The 22327-nt window shown below is 42.2% G+C and overlaps 1 protein-coding gene across 1 annotated transcript in view; it reads right to left on the reverse strand.

Annotated features, from left to right (window-relative positions):
* The window catches only part of PTPRS (protein tyrosine phosphatase receptor type S), a 523802-nt gene that overhangs the window by 54269 nt on the left and 447206 nt on the right, over positions 1-22327 (reverse strand). Inside the window, exons 28-29 of the mRNA XM_075864303.1 lie at positions 16403-16522; positions 15203-15357 (exon numbers count right to left, since the gene is read on the reverse strand). Of these exons, the coding sequence (XP_075720418.1) occupies positions 15203-15357; positions 16403-16522 (275 nt within the window). The remainder of the gene's footprint in view (positions 1-15202; positions 15358-16402; positions 16523-22327) is intronic.

Here is a 22327-nt window from a genome sequence, read left to right on the forward strand (position 1 = left end):
GTAAAACGAGGCATAATACGCCTCGTTTACGTCTGAAAATAGGTCGTGTGAACCCAGCCTGAGATTCTTTACATTGGTTTATGACTTCTTCTCTGCTATTTTTTACTTTCTACGATGTCCTCACAACCATTGATCCGTGTACTGCAGCTTTGGCTGATTTTTGGAAATTTAGACAGCAACCGCTGATGTTGAATGAAGAAACGAGCAGTGTTCAGAAGTTGACAGGGCGCTGCGAGAGCAGGGACAGGGTAGATAGCAGGAGACAGGCCAGTGCTTTAGATGAGGGGGAACAGAAGTCGGAGGAAGGTAGAGTGTAGGTGAAAGCAGGGCCGTATTTAGAGTTGATGCTGCCCTAAGCACTTTTAACTCTTAACATATATAGACAGTGCAGATGCTCTGCTCAGGGTCTCCAGGACCAGGAAACTCCTGACGTCACCATATATGGACAGTGACTTCAGGAGCTGCACTAGCGCTGGAGCCCCAGGGCAGAGCGCTAGTTGATGCTCTGCCCTGGGGCTTCAGCACTAGGGAAGCTGCTGAAGTCACTGTCCAATTACGGACAGTGACGTCAGGAGCAGTGCTGGAGTCCTCAGGCAGTGTCAGCTGATGCCCTGCTCGGGGACTCCAGGGCCAGGGAACTCCTGACGTCACTGTCCATATATGGACAGTGACTTCAGGAGCTTCCCTAGTACTGGAGCCCCAGGGCAGAGCACTAGGGAAGCTCTGGAAATCTGGATAGTGACATACGTAGCTTTCACAGCAGCAGAGTCCCCTGTAGAGCGGTAGCTGATGTTCTGCTCTGGGACTCCATCGATAGGAAACTCCTGATGTCACGATCCATATAGGGACAGTGACGTCAGGAGCAGTACTGGAGTCCCCAGGCAGAGTGCTAGCCGATGCTCTGCACGGGGACTCCAGGGCAGGAAACCTTTTTAACAGCTGTCACTCGGATGACATCCAAGTAATGGCCGTGTTCTACACGGCCCCATAGAGTTGTGTGGGAGTCGAGTGTGTAAATGCCCATCACACGGCCGAGAAAAACGGTCGTCTGAATAGGGCCTAAGGACCAATTTCATGGTAATTGCGCCAATAAACCATAATTTGACCGCATTGTGTGAGCAGAGTCTGAGAAAAAACACTTGTCCTCATTTTTGTTAATACTAATGTGAGTGATTACATTATGTACAGCTCAGCCAAATATGTTGGCACTATAAAAGCAAAGGTAGGTTTATAAATAAATTAATAAACAAAATAAATAATTGCTGTGTTGTCATGTAGTCCTAATGACTACATTAAGACTTCAAATCACCAAATACCACAATAATTCCTACCTATCTGGAATCGGGTCATCATGTTAGGGTGATTCACACGTTGCAGTTGGGGTGCAACTAGAACCACATTGAAAAAAACCGCACCCGAAACCTGCATGCATTTTAAAAAAATGCAACGACATCGAAAAAAGTAACAAATCCTTGTAAAATGCATGCGGTTTTTGGATGCGGTACTAGCTGCACCTCAACTGCAACGTGTGAATGGACCCCATAATGTGTATTTGGTAATTACAATCCTCATCTGGTCTACATGGACACACTGCAGCTAACAAACATTGTCATTAGAATCTCTCAGTAAGGCCTTATTCAGACGACCGTATTTTATGTCCGTGTGCTGTCCATTAAAATAACTGACAGCACACACTGACCCATGCAAATCAATGAGGCTATTCACACAAATATTTTTTTTTCACATAGCGTGTGTCCGTTGCATGAAACTCACTGTATGTCCAATTTTGGTCAGTTTTGGCGGACCACGTTGCCCATTTGGATGCGTAAGAAACACAGGCAGCACACGGACGACATCTGTGTGCTGTCCTTGTTTCACGCAAAGAAATGCTGAAAAAAAAAATGAAGTGCTTGCAGAGGAGAAACCGGAATGTGAAAAACGGATGCCACACAGAAACCACACTGATGCCACACGAAATGTATGAAATACGGTCTGTTTTTTTCAGACGCAAAACAGACACGCTCGTCTGAATAAGGCCTAAGGCCACTTCAACGCGGCAGTACTTTGTATCAGTATTTGTAAGCCAAAACCAGGAGTGGTTACAAAACACAGAAGGGATACAAATCTTTCCATTATACTTTTTATCTGTGTAGGTTCCACTTCTGCTTTTGCCTTTCAAATACGAATGCAAAATACTAACCAAAATTCTGCCATGTTAAAGTGGCCTAAGCATGTATTCAGACAGAGTGCAATTAAAACGCTAAGAAAACCACATGCGGTTTCCCCACGATTTTATTTGTTTTTCAATGCGTGTGTTTTTTTTTATGTCTCCTCTCCTGGATCCAATTCTGGTTTTGGTTTTAAAAATGCATGCAAACTCTACAGCAAGTCTCCACTGTGTGAACAAGGCCTAAGGGTCTAGTCACAAGATGTGATCAAATCGTGGTTTATTGCCGCGATTACGGCAAAGTTGTGGCATTTTGCTGCGATTTCGAGGTAAGCGCAGCTATAAACTGGGATTTTGCATGCATTTTTTAAGCCACACCCAGAATTGGATCCAGGAGAGCAGACCTATAATTCCTTCCTTTATATATTTCTTATTTTTAAGTTATATTCCTGGTTTACACTGTTTGCAAGATAAATTGACATGCTGCAGATTTTAAAATACGCGCCGCAGTTCAATTTACGTGCAGAAAGAAATCTACAACGTGTAGATTAGATTTCTTGAAATCTCATTTACTTTGCTGGTACTGTATTAACCCCTTAAGGACAAGGTCTATTTCGGCCTTATAGGGGTTGTCTGAGATACCATCATATTTTCAAAAACCCCTTTAATGCATGTAATTTATAAATGTAAATACATTTGTAATATACTTACATTTTCTTGAATTCTTTGCCGGGTATACGACATGTCACTTGTCACGTGGTGTATATCGGCTTGTTCTGTTGTAATGCGCATGCGCGGCCCCTGCTGTTATCTCGAGAACAGCAGTGACAGCGCATGTGCATTACGGGCTGTGAAGCAGAACAAGCCGATATACACCACGTCACAAGTGACGTGTCGTATACCCGGCAAAGAATTCAAGATCAACAAAGCGGCAGAGCCAGTGCAGAGAGTGACGTCACCCGTCAAGTTCCCCATGGCAGGATCTGGAAACGGGGCCACTTTGGAAAATGTAAGTATATTACAAATGTATTTACATTTATAAATGACATGCATTAAAGGTTTTTTTTAAAATATGATGGTATCTCGGACAACGCCTTTGAGGACCAAGAATTATTTTTTGTTTTTCCACCCCGCCTTCCAAGAGTCATAACTTTTTTATTCCTAAGTCGTTATAGCCTTATGAGGGCTTGTTTTTTGCAGAACGAGTTGTATTTTTCAATTGCAAAATTTTCGAGTGTATATATTATATTGCTTATCTTTTATTAATTTTTTTAGGGAAGAAATAGAAAAAAAACTGCTATTCCAGCATTGTTTTTCGCGTTTTCAATTTACACCGTTCACTATGCAGTGTAAATAACATGTTAACTTTATTCTATGGGTCAGTAGGATTACGGCTATACCAAATATGTATAGGTTTTTTTACGTTTTACAACTTTTGCACAATTAAAACACTTTTAAACAAAGATTATTTGTTTTTGCATTATCGCATTCCAAGAGCCATAACCTTTTTTTTTTTGTATGTCGATGTCGCCATATGAGGACTTGTTTTTTGCCGGGCCGAGATGTCGTTTTCATTGGTGTCATTTTGGGGTAAATGGGAATTATTGATTAACTTTTACTTAATTTTATGGTGGGGGGAATGGGAAAAAAAAAAGAATTTTCGTCGTTTTTGTACTGCGTTCACTTGGCAGTTTAGTGAGTTAACTTTATTACTCAGGTCGTTACAATCGTGGCGTTACCATATACATGTGTGTTTTTTTGCACTTCTAGTAAATATAACCACTTTTTATGGAAAAAAGTGGTTTTACTTTAAGTTTTACTTTAATATTTTTTTAATTATTTTTATAAACTTTAACGGTTTTAATTTTTTATTTTTTTTAGTCCCACTAGGGGACTTTACCATGCGATCTTCTGATCGCTTATATAATGCTTTGGTATACTTAGAATACCAAAGCATTATTGCCTGTCTGTGTAAAACGGACAGGTAATCTATTAGTCCATGCCTCTTGCATACAGCCAGGGCAGGCCTGGAGGCCTTTGTAAGGCCCCCAGCTGCCATGGCAACCCAGCGGCGATTGCATTCGCGGGCCGCCGATTGGTAACAGAGCTCCCTCCCTCCCTCTGTCAAACAACTTAAATGTTGCGGTCCCTATTGACCATGGCATTTAAGGTGTTAAACGGCCGGGATTGGAGTTTTCTCAAATCCTGGCCATTGCAGCGGGAGCCCGGCTGTCAGTCACAGCCGGGCCTCCGCAGCGATTGTGCGGACACAGCTTCTATGCTGGCACCATCTCCTTAACGAACATGCATGGCGGAATGTGTGAATGGCTGCATTCTGTGCCGTGCATGTACGTGATTATGCGCCAACGGTTTAAGCTGCGGATTTTCAGCACGAAAAAAAGCGGAAAATCTGCACGTAATACGCATCGTGTGCATTTGGCCTTAGCCATTTTTTTAACCACTTAATGACATGGCCAATTTTTTTTTTTCATTCTCATTTTTCCTCCCCGCCTTCCAGGAGCGACAATTTTTTTCGTTTACATTGCCGTATGAGGGCCTGTTTTGGACAAGTTGTAGTTTTCTTGCCACCATTTAATGTTGCCGGAGATTCCGGCATCTCAAAGCCCCTAACGTCACTGTCCATATATGGACAGTGACATCAGAGACACCTCCAGGAGCAGAAGCCCGAGCCAGAGCGTTGGGGGGGTATAGCGCCATCTACAGGGTGGCGTGTGTGTGGCTGTCTGCAGGGTGGGGTGTGTGTGGCTATCTACAAGGGCACTGTGTGTGGCACTATCTACATGGGCACTATGGCACTTTATATGGGACTTTATATGAGGGCACTATGGCACTAAGTGGGCAGCAAGCAGAACAAAAAAAAATATGGAAACCTTATGGAACAGAAATAAACATGAAACAATTGAATTACCATTAAAATCAATGGTCATGCAAGCGGAAGCTATGGTTTCCGTTTGGCCTTCTGTTCATCGGTTTCTTCTACGGAAAAGTCTAACAGAACCCGTGAACGAAAGACCGAAGCGGATGTGAACACACCCTTACATATACGTAACTTTTAATTTTACAAGGTTTAAACTTTATTTACATAAGATTGGACAACTCTTTAACCCTCTTGCATGGGAGATGAAAGCTTCCTTAACACTGAGCTTAGAGAAGCAATACTTTTTTTTTGCACAGATCATGCTAACTCACCAGCAATACTCAGTTGCATCTATACGTTTTGAACCCTTTCATAATTGCCAGCTGCGTCAAGTGATCTCAGTCTGACCACCAAATATGGACAGTGAAGTCAGCAGTAGTGCTGGAGTCCCCTGTAGACAGGAGCTCACTCTCCCCTGTGTGGCTGACTTACTGTGAACTATAGAATTACATCATCACCAATCAAATCCCTCCTGGCAGCTCTGAGACCCCCTCCCTTTCCCATCCCCCTCATTGTTCCTCTGTATGTCCCCATGCATAGAGAGCTGCTGAGGGGATGATTTCTGCCCTAAGGCATCATTTACACAAGCGTAATATACGCGCTTGTCTATGGGGGCAGTGCAGACAGTCCGTGAGTTTTGCGCAGCATGAGTCCGCTGTGTAAAACTCACAACATGTTCTATATTTTGCTGTTTTTCGCGCATCACGCACCCATTGAAGTCAATGGGTGCGTGAAAACCACGCAGGTCGCACGGAAGCACTTCCGTGCGAACAGCGTGATTCACGCAACAGCTGTCAAACTCTGAATGTAAACAGAAAAGCACCACGTGCTTTTCTGTTTACAAACATCCAAATGGAGTGTCATAATGATGGCGGCTGCGTGAAAATCATGCAGCCGCGCATCATACACTGAGGACACACGCAGCTGTTAAGTGCATTTTGCGCACGCAAAACGGCGTGTTTTTTGCGTGCGCACGACGTGGGCCATGTAAATGAGCGCCGATCAACGAGACAGCTCGTTTATAGGCGCTCGTTCGCTCCTTTCACAAGGAGCTATGTATGAGGATGAGCGCTAGTTACTATGATCGCTTGTCCCCATACATTTCTATAATGTCGGCAGCACGTCTCCCTGTTTACACAAGGAGATGTGCTGCCGACAACAATATTATTTTTGGCTGCATAAACCATACAAATCAGCTGATGAAAGCAGTGCAGTGATATAACAGGCGAGTCTATACAATGATTAGCTGCAGTTATAAAATTCCCCTGACTCACATTGCCACACTCTAAATAGCCTATGCTGCACTATAAAGGAAAAAAATATTTAATTGCAGGAGTGCTTCTTTACCTAACATTTCTGTAGTATTTTATAGGTATGAAAACACAGAGGGTTTAACTCCTTAATGACCAGGCAGAAAATAATGACCAGCTACATTTTTCTGTTTTTGCCTCTCTGCCTTTCAGCAGCCATAACTTGTTTTTATTGACGCGGCTGTTTGAGGCTTTGTTTTATGCTGGAGAAATTTTTTTATTTTTTTTTGAGCCGTTTATGGGTAGAAAAAAAAAACCACTGTATAAGTTATATAATTTATTTTTACGGTGTGAATATAGGAAAAAAACAATTCTGGGCATAGTTTTTTTTACATTTATTTTTTTATCCCGCTAATTTTTCACACTAAATAACCCGTTAAATTAATTATTCTGGTTATTACGGTCATGTAGATACCAAATATGTGTAGGTTTTTTGTTTTTATGTATTGTATGGGCAATAAATTATATTTTATGCAAAATAATGTCTTTTTTTGGGACTTTTTTTTATTTATTTCTTGTTCCAATTTTTTTTAAATTCCATAAAGGGGTAACTTTATTTACAACTATATTTTTTACTTAAAATGTATTAGCATACTCTTGTATGCTAATGCGTTACAGTGTCACTATGACACAGGCTGCTGTTAGGGCACAGTATGTGCTGCCCTAACAGCAGACAAACTGAACAAGACAGCCTATCTAGGTCCCCAGGGCTGACTGCAGAGGGATTCACTGGTCTTCGATGCGATCGAAAAGGGAAGTTCCCTTTGATCATGCCCCGGTCGTGGACCGTGATGATCAAAGGGTTAAACAGCTGGGTAGGAATGTTTTCCAATCCCAGCCGTGTACAGCAGGCTGCTCTAAATTCAGGAGCTATAAGTTACATCTCCTGCTTAGAGGATGAGCTCACAGGAGCACTCATCAGCCTCTTCTACAGTGACGCCAAAATACGTCTCTATAGACGAAAGACCTGCACTGCCTGCCATCAAAATACAATGGGCGGTCATTAAGGAGTTAACACATTTTTTTTTAGCCCATAAATATCAAATATCCTATATATTACATTGGGAACCTTTTCTTTTAGAGACATGGAAAAAAAAAAGATATACATTTTTTAAACTTGAAGCGTACCTAACTTTTCAGATGACTTTTCAGAATAAGCTGTCATACGTGTGTACATGAGGAATAACACTATGTCTGGCCATTATATGACTTGTATTCTGCATTATTCAGCAGTTTTCCCTCTGCAGGCTATATCTCTAATTTTCAATTTTCTCTGAGCTTCTGGGTGGAGACTAACTGCGATCATGTTTTCTATACACAGCACACAGAGAGGAGAATCCTGCTCTCCTATCTCTATCTATCACATATATAGAAGCAGCAGCAGCATGGAGCACATCATACAACAGTAATGAGAAGTGTAGCTGAGAATCCAGTACTGGGGTGAGATAAAACACTTACCAGGAAGCTTCAACGCGTCTGTGTGTGTCTTTTACACACTACCCCTGCTCCCCCCTCCCCTTTCCGTAGACTTGTATTGGCAATGCATCAGTGTCTGACTCGCAGTAAGTCTCTGCTCCCCCCTTTCTTCTCGATAGACTTCTATTGGCAGGCAGTGAAGAGACCCCCCCCCCCCATTTTATGAAGTCCGTCTGTAACTAGAGACTAAGTTTGCTTGACAACAGAAGTGGCAGCAGATTACAGGAAGGAAAACACCTACTGGCAGTAAATTCACACAGAATTTGCATGGAACACAAAACAACTACATTTTAACAGTAAGTAAATTACAAAGTTGATCTATATCAGGTATACTATAACATTAGCATAAGTTGTTCGAAAAGTTAGTGTTTATTTAAAGCTAATCTTCATTTAAGTAATAAGTTAACCCCTTACCGCTGCAGCCACTTTTGAACTTCCTGACAGACACACTTGTCAAATCTGACACGTGGTAATAACTTTGTAATGCTTTTACCTATCCAAGCGATTCTGAGAATGTTTTCTCGTGACACATTGTACTAAAATTTGGTCGAATGCATTCATTGCTTATTTGTGAAAAACACCAACGTTTTGAGAAAATTATCAAAAATTTGCATTTTTCTAAATTTAAATGTATCTGCTTGTAAGACAATTATACCACACAAAATAGTTACTAGTTAACATTTCCCGTATGTCTACTTTATGTTTGCATCGTTTTATGAACATCCTTTTATTTATCCAGGACGTTACAAGGCTTAGAAATTTAGCAGATATTTCTCCCATTTTCAAGAAAATTTCAAAAGGCTATTTTTCAGGGACCAGTTAAGTTCTGAAGTGGCTTTATGGGCCTTATTTATTAGAAAGTCCCCATAAATCACCCCATTTTAAAAACTGCACCCCTCAAAGTATTCAAAACAGCATTCAGAAAGTTCCTTAACCCTTTAGGCGTTTCACAGGAATTAAAGCAATGTAGAAATGAAATTTACATTAAAAATGTGAATTTTTTTTGCCGAAATCCATTTGTAATAATTTTTTTCCTGTAACACAGATGGTTTTTATCAGAGAAACGCAACTCATTATTTATTGCCCAGATTCTGCAGCTTTTAGAAATATCCCACATGTGGCTCTACTGTCCTAATGGACTGAAACACAGGCCTCAGAAGCAAAAGAGCACCTAATGGATTTTGGGGCCTCCTTTTTTATAATATATTTTAGGCACCATGTCAGGTTTGAAGAGGTCTTGTGCTGGCAAAAAATTGGAAAGTGACCCCTTTTTGGAAACCCTAACATTTGTAAAGCAATTTCTCCGGATGACGGCAATACCCCATATGTGGTAATAAACTGCCGTTTGGACCCAACGCAGGGTTCAGAAGGGAATGAGCACCATTTGGATTTTGAAGCGCAGATTTTGCTGGAATGATTTTCGGTGCCATGTCGTGTTTGTAACGCCCTGGAGAGATCAAAACAGTGGAAACCCCCCAAAAGTGACCCCATTTGGGAAACTATACTCCTACAGGAATCTATCTAGGGGTATAGTGAGCATTTAGACCCCACAGGTCTTTTGTGGAATTTATTGGAATTAGGCCAATCCACACAAGCGTTTTCGGTGATATCCGGACCACATGCTGGACCGAACACAGTGCTGGGAGCCGGGCTCCTAGCATCATAGTTATGTATGCCGCTAGGCATTGCTGCCTCCCCGCGGGACTACTGTCCCGTGCTGAAAACATGATTACAGTACAGGACAGTTTTCCTGCAGCGAGGCAGGGACTCCTGGCATCATACATAACTATGATGCTAGTAGGGTTCCTCCCTGCACTGTGTTTGGTCCGGGAAATACTGCCGACATGCGTATATGGTCGTGTGAATAAGGTCTTAGGCTGTGAAAAAGAATACCAATATTTTTTCCACCAAAATTTAGAATTATTTCTTTTTCACAAGGGACAAAGGAGAAAAAGCCGCTCAACGTTTGTAAAGTAATTTCGCCCCGAGTATCTAGGGGTGGTGCAAAGTGAAAATTGCAATTTTCCACTGATATGCCATTTGAGTGTACAATATACCTCATAAAATATAAAGCAGGTTCTCCTGGGTATGGCGATGACATATACGTGGACATAAACTGCTGTTTGGGCACGCTATGGGGTTCAGAAGGGAGGGAGCGCCATTTGGCTTTTGGAGCGCAGATTTTGCTTGGTAGTAGTACGGTTTGGGGTATTACTGGCGTTTCAGTTTATAATGTGGGGCATATGTAATCTGTGCGGAGTACATCAGGGCATAATAGGAGGTTTTTAATAATGCAGTAAATAAATAATACGACGCAGATATGTGGCCAGTGTCGCATTGATAAATAGTGACCAATCTTATCCGCTTTTGGAACACTGCACATTTTGCCTCGCCATATTCTGAGAGCCACAACTTTATTTTTTCTCCAATGGAGCTGTGTGGGGGCTTATTTGTTGCAGGACAATGTTTAATTTTCATTGGTACCATTTTGGGATACATGCGATTTTTTTTTTTTAGCACATTTTATTCCATTTTTGGCAGGCACCGTGACCAAAAACAAGCAATTCTGACATCTTTGATTCTTTTTTTTTTGTGTTCATTGTGGGCTATAAATGTCAATTTTACTTTATTCTCCCAGTCAATACAATTACGGCTATACCATATGTATATATTTTGTTATGTTTTGCAGTGTTTGCACAATAAAATCACTTTTTTTTTTGTGTGACCCTATTCTGAGAGCCATAACTTTTTTTTATTTTTCAGTCAAAAAAGCTGTGCAAGGGCTTGTTTTTTGTGGGACGGGTTATAGTTTTTATTGGTACTATTTTGGGGTACATGCGACTTTTTGATCACTTTTTATTCTATATTATGTGAGGGGTGGTGAACAAAAAAAAGAGCAATTTTTTTTTTGCGGTGTTCACCGTGTGGGAACTATAAGTGTATAGTTTTATAGTTTGGGATGCGGTGATACCAAATTTTTTTTACTTTTTTTTAACATTTTCATTTTTTTCCCCCATAATAAAAGACTTCTTATAGGAAAAAAAGCCGTTTTTGTTGTTTTCACTTATAGCTTTTATATTTACAAAACATATTTCCTAACTTTTTTTTTCCGTCTCCCTAGGAGACTTAAAGACCTGCAGCACTGATCGCTGTTAGTTCAAATACATTACACTACATAGGTAGTGTAATGTATTCTGTCATTTTGACAATGACAGTCACGCTGACAGGAAGCCTATCCTAGGCTTCTGTACATGGCAGCTCGGAGGCCATTGTCCGGCCACCATTTGCCATGCCAACCATCGGCAACCCGGCTGCTGATCTGCTAGAAACCCCTTAAATGCGGCGATCGCAGTCAATCGCCGCATTTAAGAGGTTAATTGCCAAAATCAGTGGCAATCGACCGCTGGCCGGCAAGAGTGGAAGTCAGAGGCAGCTCATCTACTGGTTCCTGGTGCACGAACGACTCAGTGACTTGCTGTCACTCTGACAGGAAGCCTAGGAGGACCAGCCAGAGGCTGGTCCCCGTAGGCTTCCGTACATGGCAGACACGGAGGCCATTGTCTTGCTTCCAGTTGCCATGACAACCATCGACAACCTGGCTGCCACAAAGCCCTTAAATGCGGCGATCATAATAGATTGCTGCCTTTAAGGGGTTAATTGCCGAAGTCAGTAGCAATCGACCGCTGGCCGGCAAGAGTGGAATGTCAGCTGTCAGAGACAGCTGACCTCCCAGTTCCCAGCGCACACGGTCACCAACATTGTGCATCGGGAACCACTCAGTAACTGTACGTCCTGGTGCGTGAAGTAACCTCCCGACAGGACGTACAGTTAGGCCCAGTTCACACAGGTTTTTTAACGCAAATTTTGACGTGGAAACCGCATTGGAATCAGCAGCAAAAAACTTCCAAAACTGAGGATTTGCAGGCAGGTCAAAATCTGCCTGCAAAAAATCTCCGCCAGGACCTTACTGACTGGTGTGACTAGGGGTTAAACATATTTTTCAAGAATTTTTGGTGATTTTCTTTACTTTTTTTTGTAACGCTGGCAGCTCACTCAGCCACAATGAACCGACACTTCCTGATCTGTAGAGGTCACTTTTAAGTGGTCATTCTCAATATCATCGCAGGATTACAATGATAGATAACACCTCCATTAAACTGCTGGAGACAGGATCCAGAATGGACAATAGGTGATTGACACAGCTTCCCTCCTCTCCCTCTCAGCACAGTGACCACTGCACATGTCACAGAGTATGCCCACTAAACTTCCCCATGAAATTCAATGCACCATTTCCAGACTACAGGTTCGTATGGTCCATGTGGCTGCTGTAAGGCATGTGTCTAAATGCTGTTAACAGAGCAGAGCAGCAGCTCAGGCAAGATGGGTGCCCCCATAATCATGTACAGAAAATAGAATTAAGAAAATACAAATCAGAAAAAAATAGCCGATACATTCCCTTTTAACCCCTTTAGGACACAGCCTGTTTTGGCCTTGTGGACACAGATGATTTTTTCAAATCTGACATGTGTCACTTTATGTGGTAATAACTCCGGAATGCTTTTACCTATCCAAGCGATTCTGAGATTGTTTTCTCGTGACATATTGTACTTTATGTTAGTGAAAAAATTTGGTCGATAAATTCAATATTTATTTGTGAAAAACTTCAAATTTTAGCAAAAATTTGCAAAAATTTGCATTTTTCTAAATTTAAATGTATTTGCTTGTGAAACAGATAGTAATACCACATAAAATAGTTACTAGTTAACATCCCCCATATGTCTACTTTATGTTTGCATCATTTTTTTTTCACGTACTTTTATTTTTCTAGGACGTTACGAGGCTTAGAACTTTAGCAGCAATTTCTCATATTTTCAATAAAATTTCAAAAGGCTATTTTTTCAGGGACCAGTTCAGTTCTGAAGTGGCTTTGAGGGCCTTATATATTAGAAAGTCCCCATAAATCACCCCATTTTGAAAACTGTACCCCTCAAGGTATTCAAAACCACATTCAGAAAATATTTTAACCCTTTAGGCGTTTCACAGGAATTAAGGCAAAGTAGAGGTGAAATTTACGAATTTCATTTTTTTTGCCGAAATTAATTTGTAATAAAAAAAAATCTGTAACACAGAAGGTATTACCAGAGAAACGCAACTCAATATTTATTGCCCAGATTCTGCAGATTTTAGAAATATCCAACATGTGGCCCTAGTGCGGTAATGGACTGAAATACCGGCCTCAGAAGCAAAGGAGCACCTAGTGGATTTTGGGGCCTCCTTTTTTTAGGAATATATTTTAGACACCATGTCAGGTTTGAGGAGGTCTTGTGGTACCTAAACAGTCGAAACCCCCCCAAAGTGACCCCATTTTGGAAACTACACCCCTCAAGGCATTTTTCTAGGGGTATAGTTAGCATATTGACCCCACAGTTTTTTTGCAGAATTTAGTGGAATTAGTCTGTGAAGATGAAAATCACCTATTTTTCTGTGGAAACATAGAATTTTTTCATTTTTACAAGGAATAAAGGAGAAAAAGCACCCCAAAATTTGTAAAGCAATTTCTCCCGATTATGGCAATACCCCATATGTGGTCGTAAACTGATGTTTGGACCCACAGCAAGGCTCAGAAGGGAGGGAGCGCCTTTTGGATTTTGGAGCGCAGATTTTGCTGGATTGGTTTTCAGTGCCATGTCGGGTTTGCAACGCCCCAGAGGGACCAAAACAGTGGGAACCCCCCAAAAGTGACCCTATTTTGGAATCTACACCCCTCAAGGAATTTTTCTAGGGGTATAGTGAGCATTTTGGCCCCTCAGGATCTTTTTTAGAGCTAAGGTGACCAAAAAACAGCGATTTTGGCGCTTTAAATTCTTTATTTATTACAGTGTTCACCGTGCGCAATAAATTAAATTTTAATTTATTCTGCCGGTCGGTACGATTACGCCGATACCATATGTGTTTAGTTTTTTTTACGTTTTGCAGCATTTGCACAATAAAATTAAGTTTCTATAAAATAGTTTATTTTCTGGGACACGCTATTTTGAGCCGTAACGTTTTTATTTTTTCGTCAAAAAAGCTGTGGGAGGTCTTGTTTTTTGCGGGACGGGTTGTAGTTTTTATTGGTACCATTTTGGGGTAAATGCGACTTTTTGATCACTTTTTATTCTCTATCTTGGGAGGGGTGGTGACCCAAAAATAGCGACGCTGACAGTTTTCCGTTTATTTTGTTTGCGGCGTTCACCGTGCGGAAAAATTAACATTATAGTTTCCTAGATTGGGTCGTTACGAACGCGGCGATACCAAATATGTGTACTTTTTTTTAACGTTTTCATTTTTTCCCTATAATAAATGACTTATTATAGGAAAACAAAACCTTTTATTTTTACACTTTTATAAAACATTTTTATTAACTTTTTTTTACTTTTTACACTTTATATTTTTGTTTATTAACTTTTCTTTTACTTTTTACACTTTCTTTTTTTGACCTGCAGCTCTGATCGCTGCTAGAATACGTTTACACTACCTAGGTAGTGTAACGTATTCCAACTGTCAGTGTGACGTCACAGTCACTCTGACAGTTGGTCTACGAGGATCAGCAGAAGCTGATCCTCATAGGCTGACATACATGGCAGACTTGGGGGCCGTTGTCTGGCCCCCCGGTGCCATCACAAGCATCAGAATCCCCCACGATTGCATGGGGGCTGCTGATGCGCTACAAACCCGCTACATGCGGAGATCGCAATCGAGCCCCGCATGTAACGGGTTAATTGCCGAAATCAGCGGCGATGAGCCGCTGATCGGCAACACTGGAGAGTGTCAGCTGTCGGTGACAGCTGATCTCCAAGTTCCCGATGCACACTGTCGCCGACAGTGTGCATCGGTAACGGCACAGTGACTTTCTGTCACTCTGACAGGAAGCCTATCAGGACCAGCCGAAGGTTGGTCCTGATGGGCTTCCATCCATGGCAGACCCGGAAGCCATTGTTTGGCTTCCGTTTGCCATACTAACTATCGGCAGACCCCGCGATTTCGGACGGGGGTCTGCCGATATGTTAGAAACCCCTAAAATTCGGCGATTGCACCCGATCGCCGAATTTAAGGGGTTAATGCGCCGAAATCAGCGGCAAAGGACCGCTGGCCGGCAAGAGGGGAGTGTCAGCTGTCGGCGACAGCTGACCTCCCGATTCCCGGTGCACACTGTCGCCGACAGTGTGCACCGGGATTAACTCAGTAACTGTACGTCCTCGTGCGGGAAGTAACCTCCCGCAACGACGGACAGTTACGTCCTGGTGCGGATAGGGGTTAAAGTAGCTTTACCTGCAGTGTACAACAATAGGTCCAGCATCAGGAGGGTTGCAAGTTTTTACTCTTCTGAGGAATGCTAGGAATGGGGTTGGGTACTCAGGAACTCCATGATCTGGCCAAGCAGTAAACTGGAACTGTCGTACTTCTCTCTTCTCACTGGAACCATTCTGTAAATAAGAACATATTATTGCCCGTTGCAAATGAAGTTGAATAAAACATCATCCATCAGTTTTCAATTAAGGTAGAAAATATAACAGAGCAAAACTGCATATACTGACCAAAACAGATCGCATGTAAACAAGGCAAAATGTATTCTAGTAACTATAGACTGGGATTCTTTTTCTCTTATCAAGTCCACTGATCACCACAGGTAAATCAACAGTCTGACTGTTGAATATGTTCAGAAGGTGCCCATACACATTAGATGATACCGGCCAAACCGTCTAATTTCGGAGGGACCAAACGACTAACTGATGTGCATGGGGGTGTCTTGACTTTCCCCTGACAGCAGATGTCAGAGGAAAGAAGGATCGGGCGTGTTGGAGTTCAAAATGCCCAATCTTTTGTTCCAGAAGGTGATAAGCCGCTTCCAGAATTGTCTAGCAATAGCTTATTCCCCAATTCCCATTGAATACAAATGCACGCTCGGCTGAGCCGAAGGTGCATGCGAGAGACGGGAGGAAAATCGGTTAACCGAACTAGCTATCTTAAAGCGTACCTCCACCTTCACCGAAAAACTATTATTAGTGCAGGAGTGTGCACAATGAACATTTTTCTTAATAACTTATATTACCATTTCTGCTTCTAGCAGCAGAACGGACTGTGTAAAGTTCACGCTGTCGACAGCTAGTAACTCAGAGACAGAGCATCCTGCTGGTCTTCATGGCTTCCGTATGCAGAATGGCCGCAAACACTATAGGATTCTATATACGTGAGCCATGGAGACGAGCAAAGCGCTCTGTCTCCCACTGAAGAGATATGAGCCGCCAGCAGCACAGACTGTAAACAGTCCGTCTCGCAGCTGAAGGGAGAATCGCTAATACAAGTTATTTAGAAAAACTTATTGTGCACACTCCTATACTATAATCATTTTTTCAGTCAAAGTGGAGGTACGCTTTAAGTGTATGGGCAGCTTTAGGCCATTGTGAAACTAAATCTGTAGAAGTCCCCCTTTCAACTCTACAATCCACGTCTATTTGGCATTTAACTTACCTTATGTAGGGAAAAGGTTCTCACACAGAAAGTCGCCAGTTCAATTGTATCTAGTAGTGTCACTTGAATCATTCCATATGTATCTGCACCTCTACTTGGCCAATACTGGTCACATTTCACCTATAAGTAAAGAATGGATATGTGAGAACTGATAGTCCGAGAAATGTTATTTTAACTAACCTTCTGTACAGGCTTGAAATAAAAAGACATAGCGGTTAGATACAGGTTTTATTCACACAGGTTTTTTTTGTGGCTTGCTTAATTTCTTGATAGTAGAACAGATTCTCACACTTTTAAATAAAAAGCATCTATAAGATATTAATGGTAATGTGCTTTGGTGGGTAGTATTGCACCAGATGAGCGGCCATCTGAACTCTTGTTCTCTTTATTTGGATGGATTGTGCTGAGGGTTCTGGGTTGGATACGCTGCGGTTTATGCAGCGTATCCAACCTGTTGAAACCAGGCCTAACGGTACATTCAACTTTGCAGTTGAGGTGCAGTTAAAACTGCATCGTAAAACCGGCTCCTAACCGCATGTGATTCTGTAGGCTGCGTTGGAAAACGCAACAAAAACGCACAATGTGAACCCAGCCTATCTGCTGTATTAATGCTACCGAATGGTACAGTGACTGCTGTGTTAATGCTCTTCGTTTCGTCAGAGTTGCAAGATCTGGCAATAACCATCAAGATCTAGCATTCTGACTCCACATGCTGCCGTGGGGGGTTGTGGGAAGTTTACGAGCATGCCAGGAATAATCTAACCAGAAAGTTTGGACACCTGGAAGAGTTGAGTCATTTGCAAAGAGGAAGGTATTTTTTAATTTTTGTTTATGAAATGTATTTAGAAAAATATTATTTTTTTGGGGAACTAAGGATTTTTTTAAGCAAAAAGTATATGTTCCTGGTGATTATTTCCTAAGTGAAAATTGCATGCAACAGTCAAAGACATTTTAAATTTGATGTAAATTATAGTGCCCAAAAAAAGTCTTAGGATCTCCCACATCCAGGATTGCAGACAATTGCTCACAAAGATTTACATGCATGTTTTTACACAGACATACACACTCAGGCAAGAACAGAGGCAACTTTTACACATTCAAGTGCGCTCTTAGAATATGTGCACACGACCTCTATTCAGACGTAATGGAGGCATTTTACGCCTCAATACTTTGGCAAACATCTGCCCATTGCTTGCAATGGGTTATACGATGTTCTGTGCAGACGAGCTGTCATTTTACACGTCGCTTTCAAAAGACGGCGCGTAAAATTACGCCCGCGTCAAAGAAGTGCAGGACACTCCTTGGGACGTAATTGCAGCCGTTTTTCATTGACTCCAATGAAGAACAGCTCAAATTCCGTCCGTAAAAGACGCCGCGAAAAGCATGTGCACTTGTAAAAAAAAGTCTGAAATTCAGGAGCCGTTTTCTCCTGAAAACAGCTCCGTAATTTCAGACGTATTTGCAGTTGTCGTGTGCACATACCCTTACACAGGAACGCTCTTTCATGCGCACGGGCGCGCTTTTCCACACAGCCCTGTGTGCACAGGAACAAGCATACAGACACCTTTTTGCACACAGGCACGTTTTTACATGCATGTTTTTACATGCACGTACACTACCGTTCAAAAGTTTGGGGTCACCCAGACAATTTTGTGTTTTGCATGAAAACTCACACTTATATTTATCAAATGAGTTGCAAAATGACTAGAAAATATAGTCAGACATTGACAAGGTTAGAAATAATAATTTTTATTTGAAATAATTATTTTCTCCTTCAAACTTTGCTTTCGTCAAAGAATGCTCCATTTGCAGCAATTACAGCATTGCAGACCTTTGGCATTCTAGCTGTTAATTTGCTGAGGTAATCGGGAGAAATTTCACCCCATGCTCCCAGAAGCCCCTCCCACAAGTTGGATTGGCTTGATGGGCACTTCTTGCGTACCATACGGTCAAGCTGCTCCCACAACAGCTCTATGGGGTGGAGATCTGGTTACTGTGCTGGTCACTCCGTTACAGATAGAATACCAGCTGCCTGTTTCTTCCCTAAATAGTTCTTGCATAATTTGGAGGTGTGCTTTGGGTCATTGTCCTGTTGTAGGATGAAATTGGCTCCAATCAAGCGCTGTCCACAGGGTATGGCATGGCATTGCAAAATGGAGTGATAGCCTTCCTTATTCAAAATCCCTTTTACCTTGTACAAATCTCCCACTTTACCAGCACCAAAGCAACCCCAGACCATCACATTACCTCCACCATGCTTGACAGAGGGCATCAGGCACTCTTCCAGCATCTTTTCAGTTGTTCTGCGTCTCACAAATGTTTTTCTGTGTGATCCAAACACCTCAAACTTCGATTCGTCTGTCCATAACACTTTTTTTCAATCTTCCTCTGTCCAATGTCTGTGTGCTTTTGCCCATATCAATCTTTTCCTTTTATAAGCCAGTCTCAGATATGGCTTTTTCTTTGACAATCTGCCCTGAAGGCCAGCATCCCGGAGTCGCCTCTTCACTGTACACGTTGACACTGGCGTTTTGCGGGTATTATTTAATGAAGCTGCCAGTTGAGGACTTGTGAGGCATCTATTTCTCAAACTAGAGACTCTAATGTACTTGTCTTGTTGCTCAGTTGTGCAGCGGGGCCTCCCACTTCTCTTTCTACTCTGGTTAGAGCCTGTGTGTGCTGTCCTCTGAAGGGAGTGGCACACTCCGTTGTAGGAAGTCTTCAGTTTCTTGGCAATTTCTCGCATGGAATAGCCTTCATTTCTAAGAACAAGAATAGACTATCGAGTTTCACATGAAAGCTCTCTTTTTCTAGCCATTTGGAGAGTTTAATCGAACCCACAAATGTAATGCTCCAGATTCTCAACTAGCTCAAAGGAAGGTCAGTTTTATAGCTCCTCTAAACAACAAAACTGTTTACAGCGGTGCTAACATAACTGCACAAGGGGTTTCAAGTGTTTTCTAATCATCCATTAGCCTTCTAACACATTTAGCAAACACAATGTACCATTAGAACACTGGAGTGATGGTTGCTGGAAATGGGCCTCTATACACCTATGTAGATATTGCATTAAAAACCAGACGTTTGCAGCTAGAATAGTAATTTAGCACATTAACAATGTATAGAGTGTATTTCTGATTAATTTAATGTTATCTTCATTGAAAAAAACTGTGCTTTTCTTTAAAAAAAAAAGGAAATTTCTAAGTTACCCTAAACTTTTGAACGGTAGTGTACACACCCCCACCGATCATGAGAACAGGGGTCCTGAACCCCCAGAATCTCCTCACTGCACTCCCTGAAGTAAGGAGGAGCTTGAATATAGCAGTGGTCGAGCGTGTGCCCGCCCCTCCATTCACGGTCTAAAAGAATGGAGGGGGAAAATAGCCGAGTGATGTACTCGACTGCTTCGTTCTTTCCCATAGACTTTAAATGGAGCGGCAGCGCGCACTATTGACTGACGTGCCATTCAATGTCTTCTTCACTACGGTTGAGCAGTGGAGGAGGATCCGGGTGTTCTGGACCCCATTTCTCACAATCGGTTGGGTTACCAGTGGTGGGGGGCCCCAGCGATCAGAAAATGATCACCTATCCTGTGGATAGGTGATAATTTATGATTTTGGGAATAACTGTTTAATGAATTATAAAAGGCATGCAGAAAACAGAATATCAGTTAAGGCAAAATAAATAAATATATAAAATTCACAAGTAGGGACAATAAGTATCATTGCAAGTACATGGAACGGAAAAATAATACATTATAAAAATAAACATTATATACATTGAGCGTATAATAAAACAGTATATAAATAGATGCATGTATACTAATCTGGCTAAAGAATGTGGTGGATTAGGACAATGCACAGTGCTTGTCCACTAACTATTCAATAACAAAAAAAGGCAGGATTTTTTTTTTCTTTTCTTGGAACGGGTAAGGCGGCTACACAGATGCAGGTGCTATTTTAGCAGTGGAATGAATCCATATATCCCATATTCTGTGAAATGTATTTACTTTGTTTCTATGTTTATACACCCATGTGAGTGAGTGAGTAGGGCTGGGCAATTAAACAAAAAATAACCAAAACCGAAATTCAGTGCAAATAACAGACGTCATCTTGCACATTTCATTTTTTGGGGGTTATTACATGCAGCCCAGCCAATGCCATCAGTAACTGTATGCTATCCAATTAGAATTGCTGATATGTGATTGGATAGCATACAGTTATTGACGTTTGGGATAGCCAATGGCAGATCAGGCTTAAAGTGACAGCATTGATGCTACTTCTCCAGAAAGCTGAAGGTATGGCTGCCGAGAGCGCAGGGATCATCATTTTAGCTCAGTTACAGCAGCTGCAGGCTGGCTGCTGAGGCACATGTACAGGCACAAGCAGACCCACCAAATCACCCGGTGGGCCCTGCCTGAACCAAAAGCGGTCCTCCACCCCCCACACGAGCAGCGTATGGCACAATGCCGTAGCTGCACTATTTACAGCTAGTCCACGAACACTTTGTTTTGGTCAGCCATCGCTGCTTATCCCCACGGACAGTTCCCATGCTTTCTGCTTTGTTCCGTCAGCTGCCGCTCTGCTGCCGTCACCGTTCACCCGCCCCCCCCCCCCAGACGGTCCCCATGCTTTCTGCTTAGGCGAGGTGGGACAGCTTGGCTGCTCAAATTTAAAGCTACATATACGGGAGGGTAATACCTCTGCCTTTCCACCTTCTTTGGAGGATCCCAAATTTGAAACAAGAAAACTCGTTGTTCCAGAGAAAGAAGCCTAAGATACTATGCAATTCATTAGAACATTTAGTTGGAATGTATATGGGCGACTGTAACACAATATACAGTAACAGAACATCCGGTTTCAATTTATCTATTCGGTAAGCTAAGACCAAGAGAGGACACCCCAGGCAAATGCCTCACAGGCATCCAACGATTATATCATGGAGCATTTTGGCCCCTTGTCCATAAAGAACTGGACCCACTGAGATATAAAATATTGGGGATAAGAGGGGTTCCACAATCATTAACCAGAAGGGGTTCAACTTCAAATGAGGTGGGGGGGGGGGGGGGTTAGAGGTCAGCCCAGCTTACAGTGACTATAAAGGGGACAAGGTCAGAAATTGAGAGAAAGAAATATTCCGCTGAGACAATCTGAGGGGGGAGTCTAGGATCTGTGAGAATCATTCGACTTTTCTTGGGAAGGAACCAAGTGGCAAAGAAGCATTATTAAAAGGCCTACGAGTCAGGCGGCAGTGGCGCCAAATGTTGGTTATTCCCACACTGGAGGCTAATTTTTGTGGGACCTCCAGTAGTGAGGTATAAGTTGTGGGGGAAAATCAACCAAAGTGTTTGTTCCACAAGCAAATTAAGTCCCCCATCCAGAAAGCAGGCACACTGAATGGCCACTTCTTTTAGAGACACCTGCCCTTTCACGATTGGAGCTTCCCTGTAAAGAAATTAGACACATGACTCCAGAGTGAAGCATGAAATCAAGTTCACTGTGGATCAGTTTCAGGCCTGATTTACACGAGCATGTGCGTTTTGCGCACACAAAAAACGCGGCGTTTTGCGTGCGCAAAAGGCACTTAACAGCTGTGTGTGTCATCAGTGTGTGATGCGCGGTTGCGTTATTTTCGCGCAGCCGCCATCATTATGACACTCTGTTTGGATGTTTGTAAACAGAAAAGCACGTGGTGCATTTCTGTTTACATTCAGAGTTTGACAGCTGTTGCGCGAATCACGCAGTTCGCACGGAAGTGCTTCATTGACTTCAATGGGTGCGTGATGCGCGAACAGCGCACAAAGAAAGGACATGTCGTGAGTTTTACGCAACGCACTCGCGCTGCGCAAAATTCACGCACTGTCTGCACTGCCCCATAGACTAATATAGGTGCGTACGACACGCGTGAAAAGCACGCGCGTATATT

Source organism: Rhinoderma darwinii, chromosome 1, assembly GCF_050947455.1.
Source record: "Rhinoderma darwinii isolate aRhiDar2 chromosome 1, aRhiDar2.hap1, whole genome shotgun sequence".
Lineage (NCBI taxonomy): Eukaryota > Metazoa > Chordata > Amphibia > Anura > Rhinodermatidae > Rhinoderma > Rhinoderma darwinii.